The following is a 23447-nucleotide window of genomic DNA, read 5'->3' as shown; positions in this document are numbered from 1 at the left end:
AATTGATAATTTAGTTTTCCATTTTTTTTTCGGTAATTTTTGAATAATTTAGTACTGAATTAATCAATTAACTTCCTTCTATTGAATCATTTGTAGAAACATGTCAAGCTCTAATTTAAAGGCTAATGTGGAGAAGTCTAATAGAAAAAAAAAAAACAAACTTAATGACATTGGAGAGGAAGAAGAACATTTTCAGTTTCAAAGAGGAAGGGGTACTATGGATTCTTTTGTGGGTACTATGGAACATTTTCATTTACGTCTCATATTGATACCATTACGCATAAAATTGAATTTTTAGTATTGTTCATTGAAAAAATAGGTAAACAGTTTACATTTTATCATAGAATCTTATTCCCGCAAAATTCGTAGAATCTTGCGATTTTACGATCCGATTCTGACAGGCCCTTCTGATTTAAAATAGAATCGCGATTTTGACAACCTTGCATGCAAATACTGTTTTCTTTGAGTTGTTTTTCCAATTTTATTAATTGTTGTATTTTAGTAATAAATTATATTTTAGCTATTAAGATACAGGGTCAAACAACTCCTCTCCAAACTTGACTATTTCTTTCTCTCTTTCTATTCTTATTTTTTCACCCTCTCATTATGCAACCTCTCGCGCCTTTTATCTCAACCACTCCCTTTTCCTTCCATCTTCCTCTTTGTCATCCACTCCCCTTCTAGCTCCCTCCTCCGCCTTTTATTTCATTGAGTCCATATAATTATACTAAGGCTATGTTCTTTTGGAATGAATTGAGCTGGATTGAACTTAATTTATCTGAAGTGAATTGAATTGTATTGAACTGAATTGAATTGTACTGAACTGAATTGTAATTGGAATGAATTGATTGTATTGAACTGAATTTAAATTCTAAGAGGAAACTAACTCAATTTTTCTGAACAACTAAAATTTCCTGAACTAAATTTTTATTAATCAGTCCAAAAGAATAGAGCTTAAGATGAAAGAGGATATATGTAGTAAGACTAATTCTCTCCTATATGGCTACCATCTTCACATTAAAAAGTCTGCTCCAACTTGGTCCCTTCCATCCTCTCGCTTTCTCCTCCCCTACCCTTCAAGCTCCCTCCTCCCCTTTGCCTTTTTTCATTCATAAGTAAATTGTAAGATTTCAGCGTGACCATATAATTAGAAAACGATGCAAGAGAGTATGTAGCAAGCCTAATTCCCCTCCTACATAACCTCTTCACATTTAAAAGTACCCTCTTATTTGAACGCTCATCATTTTGTTTTCTCTTTACCTCACCTTCTATATTTCCCTCCTCCCCATTTTCCTTTTTTGTACTCATAAGCTAAGTTGCCGGAACTATGTGGTATGATTCAGCAACTACTCCGATCGAATTATTTGGCCCGACTCGTTATCAATTGGATCAGGGATTTTGTAAGATCTTCCATCCTACTCAATTACAGAAGCTAACATGTTAATGATCTTAATTAGTTCAATCTTATGGTCCGATCCTATTATATAATATACATTATTATTATTTTCTCCTATTAGATTCCGAATACATATTTACTTTAAAAAATTTAGAATATTTGCAATGGAAAAAAAGTCTCTTAATGTGTTTAAACTTTTGGTATGAGTTTTTTTTTTACTATATTGTAACATAAGCAACACTTTTTTTACTTCAAGTATATTATCTTGAGACCATTTATAAATATAGAGGTTTCAATATCACAAATTTTGTATGTGATGCCACTACGCTAAAACAGATACATTGTACATACTTTTAAAAAACCATTTTATAATAAATTAGTGAAAAATAATCTCACGTTCAGAATTATACAAGAATCTAAGTAGTTTATTTCTTCACATAACAATAAGCACAGACAAATGAACCTATTACAAGATTGAAAGAACTTGTAAAACTCAATCTAATTTTGCAAGTTATAAGTGGAAAGGGGGAAACAACATTTGAATCAATGAATAACGTGTAATTTGTAGTTTGTTATCATTAAGTAGTTTGTTTAGCGTGTAATTTTAATAGGCGGTACATATAGAAGGTGTATTAGGCAAATCAATGAATAACGATGTGTAAACACGGTTTATTTTCTAATAACTTTCATTTGCAAAAGAAAATACATAAATAAGTTTATTTCAAGTGCAATTCTAATAGTTAAATTAACAACTTTGATTAAAAACTTATTGATAACTTGGAGCTTTTGCGCGTATCTTTGGAGTGTTTTAAAAGCGAAGCTACAATTTATTCCTGCAAGATATAGAGTATGCTCCATTTTCAGCACCCTGTTTCTCGAATTTGATGCTAAGAGTGGGTAGTTGTACATAGAAACAAGGATGTGAGCATGATGTTTTAACCGCTCGCTAGCACGCGACACCCCAAAATAGCGTACTTGTGATGTTCGAATTACGTTGGTTTCAATTAGCAAGATGATTGTAAAGTAATTATTCCAAATCAATTGGTACTTGCACTTGCTGTTTTGAGTGCATGGGGTAAAACACAAAAGCAAGGTGTAAATCCACAATTTATTGGTGGTTGTTTGAAGTGCAATTCAAAGATTAAATGTAACAATTATAGAGAGTTCTCTAAACTGTAACTTATTGCTTAGTTGTAATTATTTCACATGTCTTTGAAGTATTTTTGAAATGGAGCTTCAACCTACTCACAAAATGGATATATAAGCTTTCATTGCATGACCCTATTTCTAACATCGAGGGGAAAAAAATAAAAATATCACTCATAAGTTGAGTATATAATAAGATTTTAAATTATAGAGTTATCTAAACTGGAACTTATTGCTTAGTTATAATTATTTCAACATGTCTCTGAAGAGCTTTTGAAATGGAGCTTCAACCTAATCACAAAATAGATATATAAGCTTCCATTGCATGACCCTATTTCTGACATCAAGGGAAAAAAAATATATCACTCATAAGTTGAGTATGTAGTAAGATTTTAACGAACCTATTTAATTAGACTATAATGAAAGAGAAAGTATTTATATAGTACGACTTACACCACACCTAAGATGCAGCATGTCCATCAAAACTCATATCAAATAGCGTTATGTCGTCAAGAGAACTAAGGAACGGAAATATCACTCTCATCACAAGACGTTCATGTTTAGCAAGAATCTAGATAATTGAAAAATATAATAACGTTCCATGCTTAATTTTAAATTGACTACCTTTCAAATTTTGTTGAAATAAGTTCTATAAAAAGGGTCAGATCTAAATTCTATCTAACAACACATCATTTCCATGTGAATTTTTATCATGCAAAATATATGAACTTGCCATACAAGTGCGAGTAACAAAAGACATTTACAAGATGAATATAATGGGTAATTTATTGGTAAATAGATCTATAAAATACCTTTGTGTAATCTATTTCTTCTTGCAATGTGTAGGTGTTGATTTATTGTTAAAAGTAACATGTTATAATAAAATAATATGAACCGATAATCATATAACATTAGGCTAGACGAATTTATGTAGCTTTACAAGAAGTATTTGCTATGAACATGCAAGTAGTGCGTGTTCATTTGATAGGCCCCTAATTCGTAAAACCTTGAGCTATTTAGGGAAAACATTAACAAATAGTTATCTCAATTGAGAAATTACATGGGTCATATAATGATTCAGACTTTTATCTCTTACATTTTAAGAGGATCATATATATTATTTTAATTATACAACTACAACAAATCACTCTTAAAGTTTGATAACGTAATGATATGGACATTTAGCTCATTTTTTGAAAGAGCAAGGAAATAAACGAATTTTTCATATACATGGAATTAGATTTCAATCTTATTAGACTACGTCGTGTTAATCAAAATTTAGGAGTAATAACAAGACACCTATTATCTCATCAAGAAAAAAAGACGATGATAAACTACATGGATTTCAGCTCCAATATTAACTTATACACTAAGATGATAAAATTTGATATTTATGTGTCATACATGATTCAATTCTTTCGGTCTTCAGCAAAGCATCTTAACTACCTTTAATTGAACCTGAGAATAAGATTGACGATAAAGAATTAATTACTTTTTTTAAAATGACAGGAAATGAGACCATATTGTGAAATCCCTTTTACATTAAGATTAACCCAAAACAAAGGACATAATAAATGAAAAGATGCGCCACTACAATACAATGAAAATTTTAAGAACCACAAGTTGTAGTTTTTAAGCATACTAAAAAGATGTCTAATACTTCACTAAGATATATCTATTGATTGTTATGCCAAACTGAGCACCCAATTACCAAGTAATGCTCGTCTTCAATTTTCATCTCCTTGAAATTTTCGTATTTCCATACAGATTTTTATAGTCTTTCCCTCCTACCTATTTGTGGAATGATAATCTTGCTAAAAGCCAGTATAAGGCTATATAAAAAGTGAGATTCGTATATCTCATGAGGGCAAACAGTTGAAAAGTAGAATATCTGACAACAATGACCATTCCTACCCTTAAGCACAATGGCACCCTTCACATTGGCATCAAATTCATATACTGTAAACGTTTGTGGCAGTCAACTATTCTGATCACCGGTTCTAGCATACAATTGAACTACAAGATCATTTAGCAGATGTAAGATAGCGTAAAGCTGTCAGAATAAGCTAGCTAAATAAGAGAAGAAAAATGACATGGTCTCTCACTGCGATGCATTGCCTTGAAGAAAAACGGTATGGTTGTATTTGTTAAGCTTCTTATTCCGATCCATCTCCTCCCAGACACAATGACTTTCTCCATAAGAAGTGCTCCAATAACAACAGAGGATCACGTTGGAGTCCAACTTGCTATCCAACCAAATTGAATACCTGCCATGTGACAAATGCTCAGTTATTGGCACTCAAAAACTACCAAGTATATCTATGGCTTATCAAGTGTCATCCTACATCTAGTAGGATTTCCATGGGATATCTCATAATAGCTGAGAGCATCATAATGTTCATAAGAAGCTTAAAATATAATTACACCGATCAGGTCAGTAAAAGGAAAAAAAGGCCTGAAATTCTTAAAGTTTGTTGTTATCTCCACAAGACCCCAAAATCATTGTTGTGGCAACCCCCAAAGACAAGTGTATCACAAGCACATGTTGACCTGTGCTTTGAAGGAATCAGGAATGTCATTAATTATATTATTATGGAAATACAAGAATATGACAATCACTTTTTCAACATGGCTTAGACTCCAATATTTTGCTCCTACATTTCAGATTCCTTACCCAGAAACACCCTATACAATGCTCACCTAGTCACTAAGATTTCAAAAACAATTAAAACATCTGGCTTAGTTAACTATGTACTTAGCAAGTGGCAGATTCAAATACGGGTGATTGTTGTGCAAGCTAAAGCCCTTCAATTTGTCGAACAATAATACTTAGAAAAGGATGGAGAAAAGGATAAAAAGATCAATAATAGTCAAGTTTAACATGTCAAAATATCAGAGTACTATATGAAAGATAAACAATATGTTAGCTAGCCAGCCAATAGCTAGATAGCATCATATAACATCCTTCTGTTTTTAAAGAGATCAACGGGAAGATACAAGCAGATAAACAAGAAAGATACTTAAAATCACAAAATTTTGGGGGATTTTTTGAATAAAATAGTTACTACAGCTTAATGCAACATTATTTTCTAGATTAAGAAAAAAAATCCCAAGACAGATCTAGTAATAAACAGATATGACCTTCGTCACTACTTTTCATAATTTTCATCATATGTGGTAAAATATACTTTTAGGGACTTATCTTTCATAATTTTCATCATATGCAGATTCACCTTTGACCCTTCATCATTTGGGGACCGATGATGGCCAGAGAAATAAGATTTCGGGGAGTTTAGATTTTTTTTAAAAAAAATACCTACTTAATTCAAAAATATAAAAGAAAATACAAAATTCAAGAGGATTATTAGCTGCAAATTGAACTCCAAAATTAGCTCATTGTATTGACCACTAAAATATCAATGTAAACTCAAAATATACCCATGAAAAATGAAGCTAGTTTCATGGAAAATGCTTCCCTCTTCATAAATTGTTCTTAGCGCAATCAGTACTCTACTATTTAACTAATTAACTTAAGTCTGTATCATAGGTAAGATTATAAAATTTGACTAAAAAATCTTTGCATTATTGATTAGAATCTGCTAGTTTTTTGGGAAGATTTTGCAGCTAGTTAAGTGACTAAAAAATCTTTGCATTATTGATTACAATGCATCTGGACCTCGATGTTCTAAGATAAAAATGACTTTGCTTAAACCATATTATACATTCCTAAACCGAGTGAAATATAAATCATATGCGATTAATAGTTAATACAGACCAACATAACATGGTCAAAAGTTACCTCAACCCAGTCCCCACCCCATCCCCCGAAGAAATAAAAAAAAAAGCAGTAAGCCAAATAGCAAACAATTAACATTATATCAAAACAATGCTCCTTTTAGTCTATCCCTAAAATAGAGGACATATTTGTATTTCAAGTCATTCTAAAATAATTAGCCATTTATTAGGAGAGTTGTTTCACTTGGTTTATAAGTAGAGAAATGAATATAAAGTAATGAGTTTACCTAGACTTTAAAATCTTATGCAACCCTTCTGCTCAATCTCATTTGTCGAGGCCTCTAATTTTGTTAGCCAAGATTAGAGTTTGTTCTTGAAGAGAATAGAGATATTCATGAATTCCTCTAAGAAAATAGCCATAATACGCCTCAACAGTCAAGAGCCTTACTCTAATTTGTACTTTCTATCTCCTGTTTTTTTAATTTATACAATTAGCTTTGTTTAGTCGGCTTAATTTTACTTTTTTAAAGGTAAACGTTTATAGTAGGAAAGTGAATAATTTTTTTTAAAAAAAGTATCAACCTAGCTCAACGGAATCTAACTTCCCCCAGTGTTAATCTCCAAACAATGAAAAATTAAAAATGAGTCCCCAAATGAAGAAAAGTATATTCAAATATGTACTTCACTCTACTTCACATAAACTCCAGCAAACAAAATGTGGCAAATAAGTTCCATGTAGTTGACACATTTATCTCTACTCAACCATACTCAACTTTAAGATACATTCACAATCACAGCTAACATCTACATACATCTACATGACGGTGGATACTCAAAGTAAAACACCATGATAAACAGAAAGCAAAACCTCCATAATGCACATTCTTACCTTGCTGAAGGGAAAAGTCTATGACACAACAGCTTTGGAATTTTCCCTCTCCTCATGTCCATATAAGGAAGATTTTTCACCAGGACGACCTTCCACTGACAAATGAATCCCATTCTGTCCGGTATATGGCCTTCTGGAGAAATAGTTTAAAGTCTTTTCATCCATAAACATCGCGAAGCAAACATTTTTTCCTAGACAAACGACTGATCTGAAATGAAAATTAATATTCAAACTGCGCATATATTTCTAACACCAATATATCTAAAAAAAATTCTTCTTTGTCCCTCTATTTTGTAAGTAGACAATAAACCATTATTTCTAACACCAAGCAAAATCTCTTTGCATATATATATACATAACAATAAACCTATTTAGATTCATACTCAAACGAAAGACTTATCTCCTAATATCCAAGGACCACAAGCAATACAACATGTCCAACAGTGATATCCATTGCATTTTCCAAACACATAGAAGGCACTACATTTTTATTTTGTGAAAAGCCAGAGCAGGTGACTCTAAGAGAGCACAATCATGCATACTGGAACAGAGCAAAAATAAGCAGTAAAAAAAAGTTGGAACAGGTGACTCTAAGAGAGCGCAATCATGCATACTGGAACACGGACTAAAATAAGCAATAAAAAAGGAGGATTAAACCACAAGACAACATCAAAGAGCAACCACATTTCCAAACCAAACACGGTTGAGCAAGCATGGCTAAAACAAACATCTAAGTAAGCTACAGAAGGAGAGCCAAGGAAAAGCTTACCAGGTGTTGCCTTGTAAACTGATTAAATCTGGTTGATGAGAGTCAAGGATATTCCTACAGGAAAGGCAAGAGATAGTCAGTTTTGCAAACCATAGAATTTACAAGTATCAAATAGATGTACATAGTTAACAACCAAGGGGGAAAAAGTGCAACCTAATATTCCATTCAATTCAGCAAAAAGCGAACAAACACAATTATCGAGGCTCCTAAGCATGAACTACAAAGGTTACAAGGCATGCCAAACAAATTTAAGTTAAGTCTAGATCTACCACAACATAAATAACATGTTAGAGAATGTCATTTTCATTTAGACTTTAATCCATCATTAGTATTAGCCTCCTTAAACAAAGTCTCACAGGCTATAAGCATGGATTTACAGGCAGAAGGCTTGTTTTTAAGAACCAGGTTTCACGCGACAGTGTGCACCATACCAAACATAACCAATGGTACTGTTTGTAAGATGCTACTCTGCATGGAATGCAAGGCCATGGTTACTGTATCACTGAACACTGAATTAGAGGGCATATCTACCATTTTCAAGGCAAAGCATGATTCAAGCTTGGAATTGAAAGACAAAACAGCAAGCATTTCCAAGAATTTGCTGAACAAAGTGAAGCTGAAAATCTAGAGCAAGCTACATTCTATAGCATTTTTTGTTGTAATCTTCCCTTTTGAATGGCAGTCCATATGTGTCAAGTTAGTTTTTTTTATAAATGTTTGTTTGTAGTAGTCTTTGTAAGTTTCTTTAGAGATTAATTCATGTCAAGCTCAAATTGTCTCTATGATTGAAGGTATTAACAAACTAACTGAACCATCAACTATTTTGAAATCAACAACAAAAGGGGGTGAAGCAAAAAAACCTACCAGCTTCAGCAACCCACACTCAGAGGCACACCTTATTTGGGAGGGGCAGTATTTATACAAATGGTTTATATGGAAGGCAAACTAAAACCCTAAGATCAGAAGGGTATACTGAGGTAGAGACTTAATTATTCCGAATTTAAAATACATTTTTTCTGTACCGCTAACTTTTTTTTTGATGATGAGTGGGCTTCAAAACCGGGATGGACATGTCCCTCATTAGGTGGAGCAGTGAATGTCCTTTATTGATTTATTTACAATTAGGATACTCATCATAACACCTTCCTACTCTCTGAAACCAACGTGTCTTAGGCATCAATGGCCGCATCTGAAACTGCTAACCTTATTGATTTCTTCATAACCAGCATAATCATGTATAATTACGGATATTCCTGAAATAATCAAGGCTGGGGAAAAAGTATATGACTGAAGGATAAGAAGTATATGACTAATATGCTATAATAATCAAAGCTCCAATGTATTTTGAACCTTAGCGATTTCAGTGCATAGACATGAGTATGCAAAAACAGAGCCACAAGACAAAGACATGACACATGAGTAAAATAGAGTACAATGGATTGAAGAAAAAGAAAAGAATAAGAAGCAATTCTTACCTTGCCAACAAAAAGCTAAGGTGACTTAGATCTGTAAATATCCATAAGACCAGTCGACAAGTGCTTCCTCGACAGTCTACAATCATCATCCTTGGCCCGACGAAACCCTAAATACTCCTTCTTCCTTCCTTCAATATTAGGTAAATAATTATGAACATAGGAAAAAAATCAGATATATATACCCAAAAATCAGTAGAGAAAGAAAGAAGAGATTTTAGTCTTATAGGCTATACGAAATTAAAGTTGAAAGTAGGTAGACAGAGAAGAAAGTTTGAAATTGTTAAGGAGAAGGGGAAAACAATGTAAATTAAGTGTGAAGATCTTTATAAGACACTCTAGAATGGCTTATTATGGAATGAAGAGAAAGGTAATCAAATCATTAGTTACATAAACTTTTAATCAAATACATAGCATTAGGTGCATCGACAATGCTCACTTGTTCTCAAAATTCCAAAGTGGTGCAGTCATACTTGGGCTTACAATCCAGAGTATCTATGAGAAATCAGCATATCTATGAGAAATCATCATTGAATTTAACTGCCTTCCAGAGTCAGTCCTCCAAAATGTGTAGACTGGTCACTACATCACTTAGCAAAAGAGGAAGACAGAAATCTATTGAGATTTGAGAAAGAAACTTTAATTATGATAACTATAGATGAACTTTACACACCTGGTGTAATCATCTACCAAATTGATTGTCACATTGGGCTTCCAATAAGAAATCCATACAATTGTATTTTCCTTAGGTATATATCGTTTCAAAGAAATCCATATTCCATTAAAATATGTTTTTGACCCAAACAAACGGAGCATAAGTATCCGCAAAAAGGAAATATATCAATATTTTATAGGGAGTATCAGAAAAGCACTCTTCCAAAGGAAAGGGAGGAATATAACTAAGTAGCCAAAGTATTTGTTGTCCCCATAATGTAATTATGAGTGTTAAATACTTAAAAACATAAGTGCAACACATCACAAATTCACAACTATAAGTCAACACCCAATCATGCACATCAAATAAGCCAGCACCTTGTAAAAAAAAAAAAACTGTTAACCACACACCAAGACATAGGGAGGAAGAAGGATATTCCAAATGATATTCCATTCTTCCTCATAAGAGACATCATATAAAATTACCCACAAGAGCATTATCTGCACATAGCTGGGAAAGATAACTTCCCACCATCCATCTTTCTTCAACATGACACACATCACAATATTTTTGTTAATATATTTGGTCAAAAATCTGCAACCTACCAAAAGTATTGATTCAACTTAGGTACTCTAGGAATACAGTATATCATAAAAATAAAAATAAAGCAAACAAACAGCAAACTTCCAGATAATACCAGAAACGGAAATGATTTCTATTCTGGCACTTTTAGAATTACAAAGAACTAAATCTTAGGAGACCTGGAACAACATTGAAATATGAATATAATGAAGTTAGCCTGCTTACTTTGAGCACATGTTGAACCACAATCTGACTCGTGCATTTTGAATTCATCCCGAATTCTTTTCAGCTCAAGGTTTGAATTTCCCTCAGCAAACATGTTGTCTGGATGGATATACTGCATAGAGAACAATGGTTTCAGATCATTATGGCACAAAAACGTTTATTTACAGAATAAAATGCTTACCAGCCACTTCAACTGCAAACTTGAAACACCCCTCTCCCCCCATAAAACCCATAAAAATTAAACCAAAAGTAAGCCTTAAAACAGTAAAAAAAACATTCAATAAAATTAAATCTGATTAAACAAGTAATCAAATGACCTTTCTAGGAAGCTTGAGTTTCACAGAACTTGTAGTAATTGAGTGAAGCTGATCTTCACCTTCAAACCCCATTTCAGCAAAACTCGATCGGTTAAATTTGTCTCTCCTCTAATTCGCATTTCCTTCCTAAAACCCAGAAAAAAAACAACGAAAATTGAGAACAAAGAAAAACATAAATACTGATGTAGATAAAAGGAGGTTGTAGTTTTAAAAAAATAACGAAAATCATAATCAATAAATTAAAACAGATGCAAATACTACTACAAAACTTTAGATCTAACTTGCTCCACAAGCACTCAAATTTCACGAGATCTAACACACACAAAATGAAGAAAAAGGAAATGGAAAGAAATTAAGACTTGCTTACTCTGTGTTGCATGTTGTTATAGAAGACGACCTAACAATTCACACAATAGAACTAAATTGTGCGAATCGAACTGAATTGTGCAACAAAAGCCACATAAATTCCAAAATTCACAAAAGTATGAACCAGAATTTGCAGAAAACACACCAAAATCGAAAACCCATAAAGTTCATTGAATGAATTAGCCATTGACGGCATCTTTGTGTGAATATATAAGAAAGACATGTGTTCAATTTTAATGCGTGTATGAAGAATTACTCGTAAACATACCTTTCAATTTTTGCGAAATTCGAGTTCCAAATCTCGTCGAAAGAGCTCGATTATCCCGTAAAGGCAATTTGATGCGAAGTGCCGATGAAATTGAATTGTGTTCTTGAGAGAAAAGCTGAAATTCCTAAGAACAAACCCTAAAATCTGAATGATGAATGAAGAGAGAAGCTGAAATTCCTAAGAACAAACCCTAAAATTTGATTAAAGACTTTTAAAAGAAAAAAAATACAAAAATCGAAAAGGAAAATCAAGAATCCAAACTGAAAATATGACTACCACAAAGAAAAAATCCAAAGAAAAACACGATATACACGTTAGATTGAAAAAGAGAGCGAGAATCACCTATAATTTTTTAATTAGTAGAGAATCACCTTTAATGGCGCTCCATAACTCCATCGCAATGGCAAAAAAAAACAGAGAAAGAGGATAGAGAGACAACAAAAGAGAGGAGAGAGGAGAGAGGAGAGTCAGGAGAGGCGTGAAGAAGAAACGTGAAGAAGAGGAGAGAAAGGAAGGAATGTGCGGTTGAGATGGAAGGAAAGATGGAGGGCTAAGATTTGCCAAGGCTTAGGAATAGTGTTTTTCATGCTTTTGTGACTCAGAACACTATTCAAATGAATAGTGCTCAACTTCCAACTTTTTAAGGGTGTAAGATTAACATATTTTCTTGTTTTATCTCATCTTATATTCTTTCGATTCTTTTTTTCTTTCTTTTTAAAATGCTTTTGTTCCTTATTCTCTCATTTCTTTCGGTATTGCTTTTTCTTTTTGTGCTAGCAACTAGAAAGAGCTTGAGTAGTCCCCTATTCTTCTTTTTCTAATTGATAAGTCACGTGGAAGATTATTTTGCAATATTTTTTTGGTAAGACCCACCTTATCTATATAAATATATTAAAAAGCGTGCATAAACAAGAAACTGTGTCACGTGGCACTATTCTTAGGAAGTTTTAATTCATGTAATCCATGGACAATACTTTTTTTTAGAAATTACGTAGTATAGAGTTTGATCCCGAAACCTCAAGTACATATACTAAAGTTTTAACCACCAGGCTAAGTTGTATTTTGTGTTATTATCATAAAGTATTATATTAATAAATAAAATATTTTTTAACCCGGGTATACTCGGGTGTAATAACTAGTTTGTAACTTAAGAGGCGACTTTGTAAGTTAAAGAGGTCACTCTACAATTTAAAGGGATTACTTTTAGATAATGAATTACTTTGTATCTCAAACTCTAATTGTTTCTTTTTTAGCAGAATGTTACCTTCAGCGGTCATAAATGAGATTTTTTTAATTATCTTTTTAATTCATGATAACTATTTCCTCTTGCTCCAGGTCTTATCTATAAAGAGCAACCCCGTCTTCACGATAATAATTAAAAAAATATAACACTAACTGAAATCAAATTTAAATATATATATTATCGTACGTAATAATAGTCTTTTACGATCTGTTAAAGTCAAATCTAATGATTTTATTATTTGTTATTGTGGTCATGCTAGTTTTTGGGTTACTTTTTTTTTTTTTTTGACTATGATAAGAAACAGGAATATACTTTTAAGTACAAAAAGTACTTTTGATTTCTCCCCTTACAAAAAAAAGTACCCTTCATTACCAATGGATAAAAAAAATCTTAATGTCATTTTAATTACTTATAAGAGAGTAATAAGATGGTAGTGTAGTTGGTGTTTGGATCCTATAGAGTTCTAAAACAACTATTTAAGGTAGAGTTTGACTAACATTAAACATTGAATAAAAAAAACAATGGTTCAAATATTATCTTTTAAAATCCCTTCTATTTTTTCTCATCAAAATCCACACCCTAATTTCCCCTTCCACCAATATGAGTCCTTGATTTTAAAATCAATGGCTTACCTTGTAGAGTTTTTAAAATCAAACTATAGAGAATCTGAACTCGTGTAGTGGTTTACATGCATAGTTGTACCTTTAATACTTGAGGTTGTGGATCGGAGAATTGATTCACTGTTCAATTTTTATCTACATGAGTTTATTAGTTGTTTAAGATAAAGAATCTGATTCAGTCTAAAGGAGTCTTTCCGCGTACCTTTTGGAATGGATTTTGTAAAACTTTGATCTACCAAGTACCAATATGGCAATATGTGTAAGTGGATTCTTGTGGCACCTTCCCGGCAGCATGATCATGGATCTTATCTTCTGATCGACTTTTCAAAACGGAACATTAGTTGCTCTTCATGCTAGCATAAGAGAGAAATATAATCCTCTAATTTATTTTAGAGTTATGCTATATGCAGCCCTTAGGGTTGCATATAAGACATAAATACACTATATAAAATGGAAATCAGCTGTGAATTTATGAAATTTTTTTGCATCAAGCAATTAATAAATGATCAACTAGAATTTTTTGCACGCGATGTGTGCTTGAATTTTTATCAAAACAAAAACTCGATTTCTTCGGCATAGGAGTCAAAATTTGAACATTAGACATACGAAGTATAATTGTTTTTGGTTGGAAAATTTGATTGGTTTAGTTTATGTAACTTAAGTCTACACTATTCTTTTTGTTTTTTTTTTGTACTTTTCAAAGTTAAATTCTATGAACAAAATAGAAATTTTGTTGAATTTATTTATGATTTCTAATATTATAATTGTTTAGTTGATTTTTAAATTAAGAAAAGTACTTCATAAATTGTAAAGAAAGTGGACACTTTGATTTCAAGTCAATTTTTTATAGGTTGTAGTTTGTAAGTGAATTTTTAAGTTTTTAACTTTACCTAGTTTAATGATTTAGTTAGGTTTGTTTGATTTTAGGAGACTAGTGACGACCTAGTTTTTCCTATACCAATTTTCGATAGTTTTATTTGAGTGTCGATTTTGATTTGGACATTCCTTTTGTAATTTATGAGCTACTCGAGGTTGACTAGATTAAAACTCGGAAAGAGTGAATTAACTTGACTCGGTGAAAGCTTTGACAATACTCGGTCAATACTTAATTCAAGTGAGCTCGAATTAGCTCGAGATTGACGCGAGAAGTTGCGAGTCAAATCAAGTCACCCTAACTTAAGCTGGAACTTTACTCACATATATCATTGAAACTCCTACTACCTACACTTTCAAGTTTTGAACAAATTTTCTTGTTTTTATCTCATCTTATATTCTTTTGATTCTTTTTTTCTTTCTTTTTAAAATGATTTATTTTGTTCCTTATTCTCTCATTTCTTTCGGTTGCAGGAGACATTGCTTTTTCCTTTTTGTGCTAGCAACTAGAAAGCGCTTGAGTAGTCTCCTATTATTGTATTGATATTCTTTTACGATCTGTAAAGTCCAATCGAATCATTTTATTGTTTGTTATTGTGGACATACTAATTTTTGGATTACTTTTTTAACTATGATAAGAAACAAAAATATACTTTGAGTACAAAAAAAGTACTCTTGATTTCTCCCCCTACAAAAAAGTATCCTTCATTACCATGGATAAAAAAAAAATCTTAATGTCATTTTAATTAGTTATATGAGAGTAATAAGATGGTGGTGTAGTGGGTGTTTGGATCCTTTAGAGTTCTAAAACAACTATTTAACGTAGAGTCTGACTAATATAAAACATTGAATAAAAAAACAATGACTTAAATATAATCTTTCTGAAATCCCCTTATTTTTTCTCATCAAAATCCACACCAATTTTTCCCTCCCACAAATATGAGTCCTTAATTTTTAAATCAATGGCTCACACACCTTGTAGAGTTTTTAAAATCAAAACTATAGAAGATCCAAACTCGTGTAGTGGTTTATATGCATATCTCTACCTTTAATACTTGAGGTTGTAGATCAGAGAATTGATTCCCTGCTCAATTTTATCTACAAGAGTTTGGTAGTTGTTTGAGATAAAGAATCTGATTCAGTCTAAAGAAGTCTTTCCGCGTACCTTTTGGAATGGATTTTGTAAAACTTTGATCTACCAGCAATATGGCAATATGTGCAAGCGGATTCTTGTGGCACCTTCCCGGCGTCATGATCATGGATCTTATCTTCTGATCGACTTTTTCGAAACGGAGCATTAGTTGCTCTTCATGCTAGCACGCATAATAGAGTAATATAATCCTCTAATTTTTTTTAGGGTTATGCTATATGCAGCCCTTTACTTAAAATAGAATAAGTTGTGATTTTATGGAAAAATTTTGCATCAACTGATGTAATAAATGATCAATTAATGCAACTTATTTTCCTTTTTAGCTTCTTATATACAACCCTTAGAGCTGCATATAGCTTTTCCCTTTGTTTTAATAGATATAGCATACTATCCACAGTGTTTGATTAATTAAAATTTTTTAAAATATTTCTTTTACTGAAATATGATTGAATAGAGTAATATAATTCTCTAATCAGATTATATCAAAATGAAGCTGATTTTAATTTTTGGAGCTCGTACAAGTATTGATATTTTTGTTTATCATTCTAGGTAGGGGGGGGGGGAAGGGGTAATAACCCCTCATTATTTTGAGTTGATTGCTTTGAATACCATCCCTAATTAATGGCATCAATTTTTCTTGACTAGAGATGATTTTATGGTTGTTATAACTACCTCTTTTCTCATATAATCTGATATTCCCTCCAATAAAATAATTGTGGCTCCGCCACTACTGATACACATACGAATGCATGCTATAGCATCAATATTTAAGTAATAACTAATAAGTAAGTAATTTAATTAATAATTGTAGTTGTTGGTTTAAATATTTAATGCATAGTCGCATAAATTCATGTCTTAAATTTATCGTGTAGTGTGGACGGATAAAAATGAAAAGAAGCAGACATAGATCGATATAATAGTTATGGATATAAAAAGACAAGTTGTCCAAGAGAATATGTTCTTTTGTGGAGTAAAAATCACAACTTTGCCCTCTTGGCCTCTTCATGGTATATATGTATAAATAGATACAAACATCATCCAGGAGAGAACAAGAAACCATATCCTAGTAGCAAAGTTACTACTAAAACCTACGTGCTAATCTGCAAATTTAAGAAATGGCTCAAGCAGTTGCTAGCGTGAGTACTTGGCTTTCTTAGTCTTTCTTTTTTCTATATTTCTCTTTATGCAAAGTTGATGAATAAGTATTTCTATTCTCCAATCTATTTACCCACTTTTAATTGTCTTATTTATATTTTTGTTAGCATGTATTAGAATTATGGTAAGTATATTATATTATATTGACATGTAATTATATTCATTTCCTTATTAGTCTAGGACTCTAATATAATATACTTACCATACTCTAATAGCATGCATGCATGCAAATTTTAGTTTTCTAAATGTTCTTGTAAACTTTCACAGGGGCAGGTGATTGAACAATACGGGCCGTATGGTTCTCAATTGCCGGAAAACTATCGCGTTCAACTTGCTGATGGTGAGCGTTTCACTACACTAACAGTGGACAGTGGATACATTGTGGATGGAATCAGATTTGTGATAGCTAAGCCTGATGGAAGTACCAGGACTGTGCAGATCGGTGGCACTAGCCCAAACCAGCACACACTTTGTTAATCAGGTGAATACATGCATGTATCTTCATGTCTTTGGAAACTAATAGCTTTTTTGCATTGATTTAGATCACTATCTAATGCAAACTTTTTGTCTTTTTGCTTTCCATCCATACATGCATGTATCTATAAACATAGATTGTGCTCAAGGATGGTGAATACCTAACCGGTGTTAGTGGAACGTATGGAAACGATAGAGATCGGAAGCAAGTTGATGTTGCGACATTGAAGATTCAGACCAATTTCAATCCTCAAGGATATGGACCATATGGACAAGGAAAGGATGTTGATAATTTAACTGCTTTTTCATCGCCAAACATAACTGATGGTCCTGTTGTTGGAGTTTTTGGAAGGAGCGACGGCTATATCGAGTCAATTGGACTTCTCGTGAGGAAGGTAATAAGATATATTTCCTACTTTAGATATCTAAATTTCATGTTACATCTGAGTATTATTGCATGTCTATAGTATAGTATATCAAGGTTACATTCTTGCTCATTTGGAGGCTATACATGAGCAAATATATATAATAAGCAAAATGAAGATTATACTCCATGCATATATATATATATCACTTTTGTTTTTCTTATGTATCAGCTATAAAATGAGCCTGTTACTAAATATATAAAGGAGATTTTCCTTACCTTTTCATCCTTATTTTTCCCTACCTAGCTGCATTATTAATTTTATTTTTATTACTTTTTATAATTATAGCTAATCCTTTCATTGGTCTCCATGTCAAATTCAGGAATTTTCGAGCGCTAATGAATGACGTTCTCCAAGTCTTAGGCTACTGTATTCAGCCAATGGGGATATCTACTTTTATTTTTGTTTCCAATAAGCCACAATAAGAAGTACTTATATTATATGAGTGGCCTCTCAAGCTAAGAGTGATTGTAATCATAAACTTGAGTGAATGTATTATTGTTACGTTGTTGGTAATTTATTATTTCAACTTAATTAACATATATATATATAGGGGCGGGATCCGCTGAAAACCGTTCTTAATCTGAAAACTGAAAATAAGGGTAACTTTTAACTCCTTTAGGGTAACTTTTAACTCCTTTAGGGTAACTTTTAACACTTTTAGGGTAACTTTTGCCAGTTTTGGGGTAACTTTATTATGTTAAGGATAGTTCTATATATTTCAAGGATAGCTTTACTTATCATAAGAGTAACTATTACCACTTTTAGAATAATTTTTACCATTTTTAGGGTAACTTTTGGCAAGTTTAGAATAATTTTATATATATTTCAAGGGTAACTTTTAGCACTTTTAGGGGAACTTTATATGCTATAAGAGTAACTTCTTTCACATCTAAGTTAACTATATATATTTCAAGGGTTAACTAACCTTATATGTTAACTTTTGTTTTTGGGCATGTTTAATTTTGTTTTGTCTCATTTTATTATTGAGTTGTTCATTTTCGGTTCTAAAATTATCAAAAAATTAGAAATTACTCATCAAACCACATAGCTCTCAAACCAGAAAATAGAGAAATTTAAAATTATTCAACCTCAATCAATAATCAAAACAGAGATAATTTGAAACAATGAAATATGAAAAGTCAAAAAAGAAAAATCGAGAAAGAACACTCAAAAATCAGAATATAGGAAATTACAACTAAATAACTACAACATATGTAATACAACATAAAAATGAGAATATAACATAATACATAAAAATCGAGAAAGATGCTCTGAGTATTCGAATTTTAGAGGAAATTGATGTATTAGATCAATTCTGATTTAATTGTACTCATAATACATTTTTCTGAATTCTGAGTGTTATTTAGTTGTAACATAATACAAAAAAATCGAGAAAGAACACTCAGAAATCAGAATATAGGAAATTAGAGGAAATGATGAATTTGATGATGAATTGATGACAAATCTCTGAAAAAGGTCCACAAAAGATAGAGAAGATGATAAAAATCGAACGAGATATCACCAATTTCACCTACTATTTTCGTCATTTTAGGAATTGATCTAAGCTCGTGTCTCTCTTTTCTCTCGATCCACCTGTTTTCCTTGAAGTGTTTCGTGGTACACCTACTGCTCCGATCCCCGCGTGTTGGAGTTATTAATGCCGCCTTGTGGTGGTCCGGCAAAGTAATAAAGGAATTTCCCTTCCATGTGTTGTGTGTTGTGTATTGCAATGTTGCTGTTGTTGGTGGTGGTATTAATTGTTGTTGGAGTTGTTTTGGGATGCATGCATTAGAGCAGAGAAGTAAAGAGAGAAGTAGAGATTTAAATCTTTTCTGCCATTGATGGAGGAGAGAGAAGAATAAATGGAAGGAACTGTGAGAGTGGGTTGGATCTTTAGAGGAGAGAGAGTGGGTGGATCGGAGTTTTATGAGAAGAAAGGGACCGTGAGAGTGGGATAGAGTAATTGAGAATATAAGCCGCACGATCAAAATCAATGGTCCAGATATCTTGTTTTCAGTTTTCATATTAAGAGTTGTTTTCACAAGATCTTGTTCCATATATATAATATATATATATATATATATATTATATATTATATATATATATATATATATATATATTATGGTGTCCAATCTGCTCTTGAACGCTTCAAACTCCAATGTTAAAGTCATACTACCTCTGTTTTTATTTAGTTGCAACATTCACCTTTTTGCACAAACTTTAAGAAATGAGAAAAGAGAATATAATTGACCCACTTGCCCCTGCTACTAGTACTGTAATTAAATGGGGAGAGAGTAGGTGAAGTAAAGGTAATATAGTCAAATTATCCAAAAGCTTTCGTAAAAAGGGAAATGTTGCAACTAATAAAAAACACCTAAAAGTAGAAATTGTTGCAACTAAATAAAAACAGAGGTAATATTATAATAATTAATACTTCCTGCGTTCCATAATGAGTGAAACACTTCTCTAAAAAAGCTCTCACATAAGAAAGAGAAGTGTTTCATTTATTATGGAACGGAGGAAGTATTATCTTATTGTGCCTTTGAATAATTAGTAAATTAATCCTAATAAGTTTTTCTTTTACTATTTTGTACTATAAGTCTCTTCTATAAAACAGTGGTAGTTAATATAATGCTTTCATTTGTAAAATAAAAATAAAAATATAATGCTTTCATTTTACCATTACATGGTTTGTAAAATAACTAGTTTTTTTTCTCGGGCGATGCCTCGGGTCAGTTACAATAAACAGATATGTTATTATTTTTTATTTCATATTTTATTCTACTAATACTTTTCGTAATTTTTGTCCATTAAGAAATTGAAAAATTCACGTCACGACGTGATAAGTAAAAAAAAAAAAAGCTTTGAGTTTGTAAACAATACCTTAAAAAGAATTGTGGTAAGAGAATCTGACATCAAATTCTCTTGGAAGTTACGTAATAAGATTGTTAAAGATGTACTCTCTCCATTTTTTTTAATTGGTACATTTTCCTTAAATGGTTGTTTTTTTTTTTTAAATTTCTGCATTTTTCTTATTTGGCCCACCATAAATTGATACTTTTTATTTGTTTTTCTCTTTTTCGACCCAAAAATACTACTTTTCACGTTTTCTCATTATTTTACATTAATGCACTCTAATTTGAAAGTGACATGGCATAAATGGTTGTGCATACAACAATAGCAATAAAAAAAATGGAGGGAGTATATACTTGTTAAGTCTTTTTAGTTAATTACAATTATTACAAGACTTTATCATATTTTATTTCAAACATTAAACAACAAAGTCATAGTGTATTGATGGTTAAGCGCTTACTTTTCATTTCAAAGGTCACATGTTCGATATCTTTCACTTACACATTTTTTTTAAAAGTGAGGAGTATACATGAACATAAACCATTTGCATTAGAAATTTGAGGAGAGTGCCGTGTGGCACATAAACGTTCTTTCGCACGCCGTTTAATATATTTCTATAGATATAATAATATAAGGCGGTATTGTTGAAAGAAAAAAAATATTTCTCCTTATACTTCATGCATGTAGAGTCTTGTTAGATACGTCGTCTCAAAATGTATTTTTATAAAATCAATCTTTACAATTTTTTCTTATGCATAATTATAAATATTAATTAATGCTAAAAATTATGTATTTTGGCAAACATGCCAAGTCCATTTGGTAAATCTATTAGAAAACATAAGAAAATCAACCTAAGGCTACACAATTTGGTTGACCAAGAAATGAAATGATAGTTAAAAGAAAAAAAAAAAGAACAAACAAATTCAGTTTTGTTAACCCACAAGCTAATTGTGTGCCAATTCTTTCATTTGTTGTTATTATTATAATGTCCCCCTCAATTTCTAAAATTATTTTTAAATCACATATGTTAGAAGTTATAGATCAATCCACCAAGCTACTGAACTGAAGATGATGAAGCTTAATTAGATATCCATTGATGAATGATGATACCATCTTGAGAGAAATGTAAAAGGTAAAGAGAGAGAGTATGTTTGTGACAATTGAATGTACAATTGAAGAGTGCATCTAATATTTTAATAATTTATTTCATGGCATTTGAGTTTCTTTTACAAAAGAACCGGTAGTTCATAAGATGTTACGTCATAATTACACCCAAGAATTTGTGATAATTTTATTAAATTGATGGAGTAATTCCTACTTACAACCTCAAATAATTGAAATGGAAATTTCAGGAAATTCAATCTCAATATGAAAAATCAAAGGGTATCTTTCAATAATTACATTAGTAGTCCATTACTATAGTTATGAGACTATGTGAGGTCGTGGAATGTATATAAACTAGAATTTTAGCCCTGGTGACGTCTCGGGTTAGTTCCAATTATTAAATATATTAGTATCTATAAATTTCATAATTAATTTTATTAGTTTTTCGTAATATTTTTGTCTAGTGCGACATTTAAATAATTGGGGACAAAAATAACAATTTTATGAAACTAGAGTAAGAGAATGTTATTAGCTAATAAAGTGTTAAAAATCAAAAAGCTTGTCCATGTCTCTATAATTACACATAATTATAAGACTTTTTACTCTGAAACATTAAGCATTGAAATTGTAGTGGATTAATGGTTAAACTCTCACTTTTCATTTTAAAGGTCATGTGTTCAAATCATAGTAAAAAAAAATATTGTTAATATTTTTAAATGAGATTATAAACATGTGTATTATAAGTTTGAGAAAAGTGACACGTGACACCGTTCCTTTGAGAGGAACACCTTTTAATATATTTTTATTGACAAGTCACTTATACTTTCTACGCTTTTAAGAATTAACGTTTTTAATTTTTTTTTAAGGTAAGATGAACTCTCTTGCAAGGAAGGGGGGAAATTGGGGATCCCTCCTTGCAAGGGGTAAGACTCGATCCCTTGACCTATGGGATCGGAGGTGATGCGAATACCACTAAGCTACCACCTGCTGCTCTATTAAAGTCTTTAATTGTGTATATGTAAATATCATAAGAAGTTAATATTCGAAAAATACACATTGAGATTAATCAAGCAAGATCTTACATGAATTCAAACGTATAAACTATAGATGATGGTCAAATGGATGATGATAAATAATGCCAAGACACGCAATGTATTATTCTATGTAGTTGAATGGGAATAAGAGGTCCATATGTCATAGGCCCACTAAAAAATAAAGATTCGCTTTTCATAAATGCAACTTACTGATATAAAAAGCTTATATGCATCTAGGGTGACAATCAGATAAGATAACACGTGAGCTACTCGAGGTCCATTCGGTCAAAACTCGACTCGAGATATTGACAAGTTGAGTTAATTTATTTGAAAATCGACTAAAAAACTCGTGAAAAGCTCAAGAACGCAATTATCATATACTATATCCATTTCCTATTAATCCACTCACTTTATACTTTTGGCAGTATTAACATACTTACTTTAACTATCGTTTATGATTTATACTTAAGGAAATATATAGTCAACGTGTTAGATCCCTCTCCACATATAATTTTCAAATATCAACTTTTCATAATTTTACGTGTTCGTACTTAAAAATACTAATGATCAATGCTCTGCGTAGGCAAGTGTGAAAGTCAAACTGTGTAGATTGAAAAGAAATAGAGATAATACCACCTAAAGTAAAATGCTTAAATCCTACTTTAGGGGTGTCGAGATGAGATAACTTATGAG

At 31.7% G+C, this 23447-nt stretch overlaps 1 protein-coding gene and 1 long non-coding RNA gene across 17 annotated transcripts; one reads left to right on the top strand and one right to left on the bottom strand.

Moving 5' to 3' along the window:
* Positions 1 to 4351: 4351 nt before the first annotated feature.
* On the bottom strand, positions 4352 to 12397 carry LOC104890146 (uncharacterized). 16 transcript variants are annotated; one of them, XR_008969806.1, is made up of 9 exons: positions 12163 to 12397; positions 11821 to 11964; positions 11187 to 11312; positions 10870 to 10981; positions 9847 to 9997; positions 9411 to 9538; positions 7936 to 7989; positions 7167 to 7374; positions 4352 to 4809 (listed from the first exon to the last, which is right to left on the bottom strand). It is a non-coding gene; the product is annotated as an uncharacterized LOC104890146 (long non-coding RNA). The 16 variants fall into 16 exon arrangements; XR_008969805.1 differs by having other exon boundaries at positions 9847 to 9902; positions 12163 to 12392; XR_007275109.2 differs by lacking the exon at positions 9847 to 9997 and having other exon boundaries at positions 11821 to 12010; positions 12163 to 12387.
* A 4341-nt stretch (positions 12398 to 16738) lies between these two features.
* LOC125499043 (jacalin-related lectin Calsepa-like) lies at positions 16739 to 18276 on the top strand. Its single transcript, XM_048647446.2, has 4 exons — positions 16739 to 16842; positions 17129 to 17342; positions 17473 to 17730; positions 18083 to 18276. The coding sequence occupies exons 2-4, from the start codon at positions 17277 to 17279 to the stop codon at positions 18104 to 18106; spliced, it is 348 nt and encodes a 115-aa protein (XP_048503403.2). The 5' UTR covers positions 16739 to 16842; positions 17129 to 17276; the 3' UTR covers positions 18107 to 18276.
* Positions 18277 to 23447: the final 5171 nt, after the last annotated feature.

Source organism: Beta vulgaris, chromosome 6, assembly GCF_026745355.1.
Source record: "Beta vulgaris subsp. vulgaris cultivar EL10 chromosome 6, EL10.2, whole genome shotgun sequence".
NCBI classification, from domain to species: domain Eukaryota; kingdom Viridiplantae; phylum Streptophyta; class Magnoliopsida; order Caryophyllales; family Amaranthaceae; genus Beta; species Beta vulgaris.
Note: the sequence above shows the minus strand (reverse complement) of the source record. Positions and strands in the feature narration are given on the sequence as shown.

Excerpts from the sequence above, each read along its gene's own strand:
- LOC125499043 (XM_048647446.2), top strand. The coding sequence starts at position 17,277 with ATGGAAGTACCAGGACTGTGCAGATCGGTGGCACTAGCCCAAACCAGC. Across the intron at positions 17,343-17,472 it reads GCACACACTTTGTTAATCAG|ATTGTGCTCAAGGATGGTGA; the intron begins GTGAATACATGC and ends CTATAAACATAG. Across the intron at positions 17,731-18,082 it reads TTGGACTTCTCGTGAGGAAG|GAATTTTCGAGCGCTAATGA; the intron begins GTAATAAGATAT and ends TGTCAAATTCAG.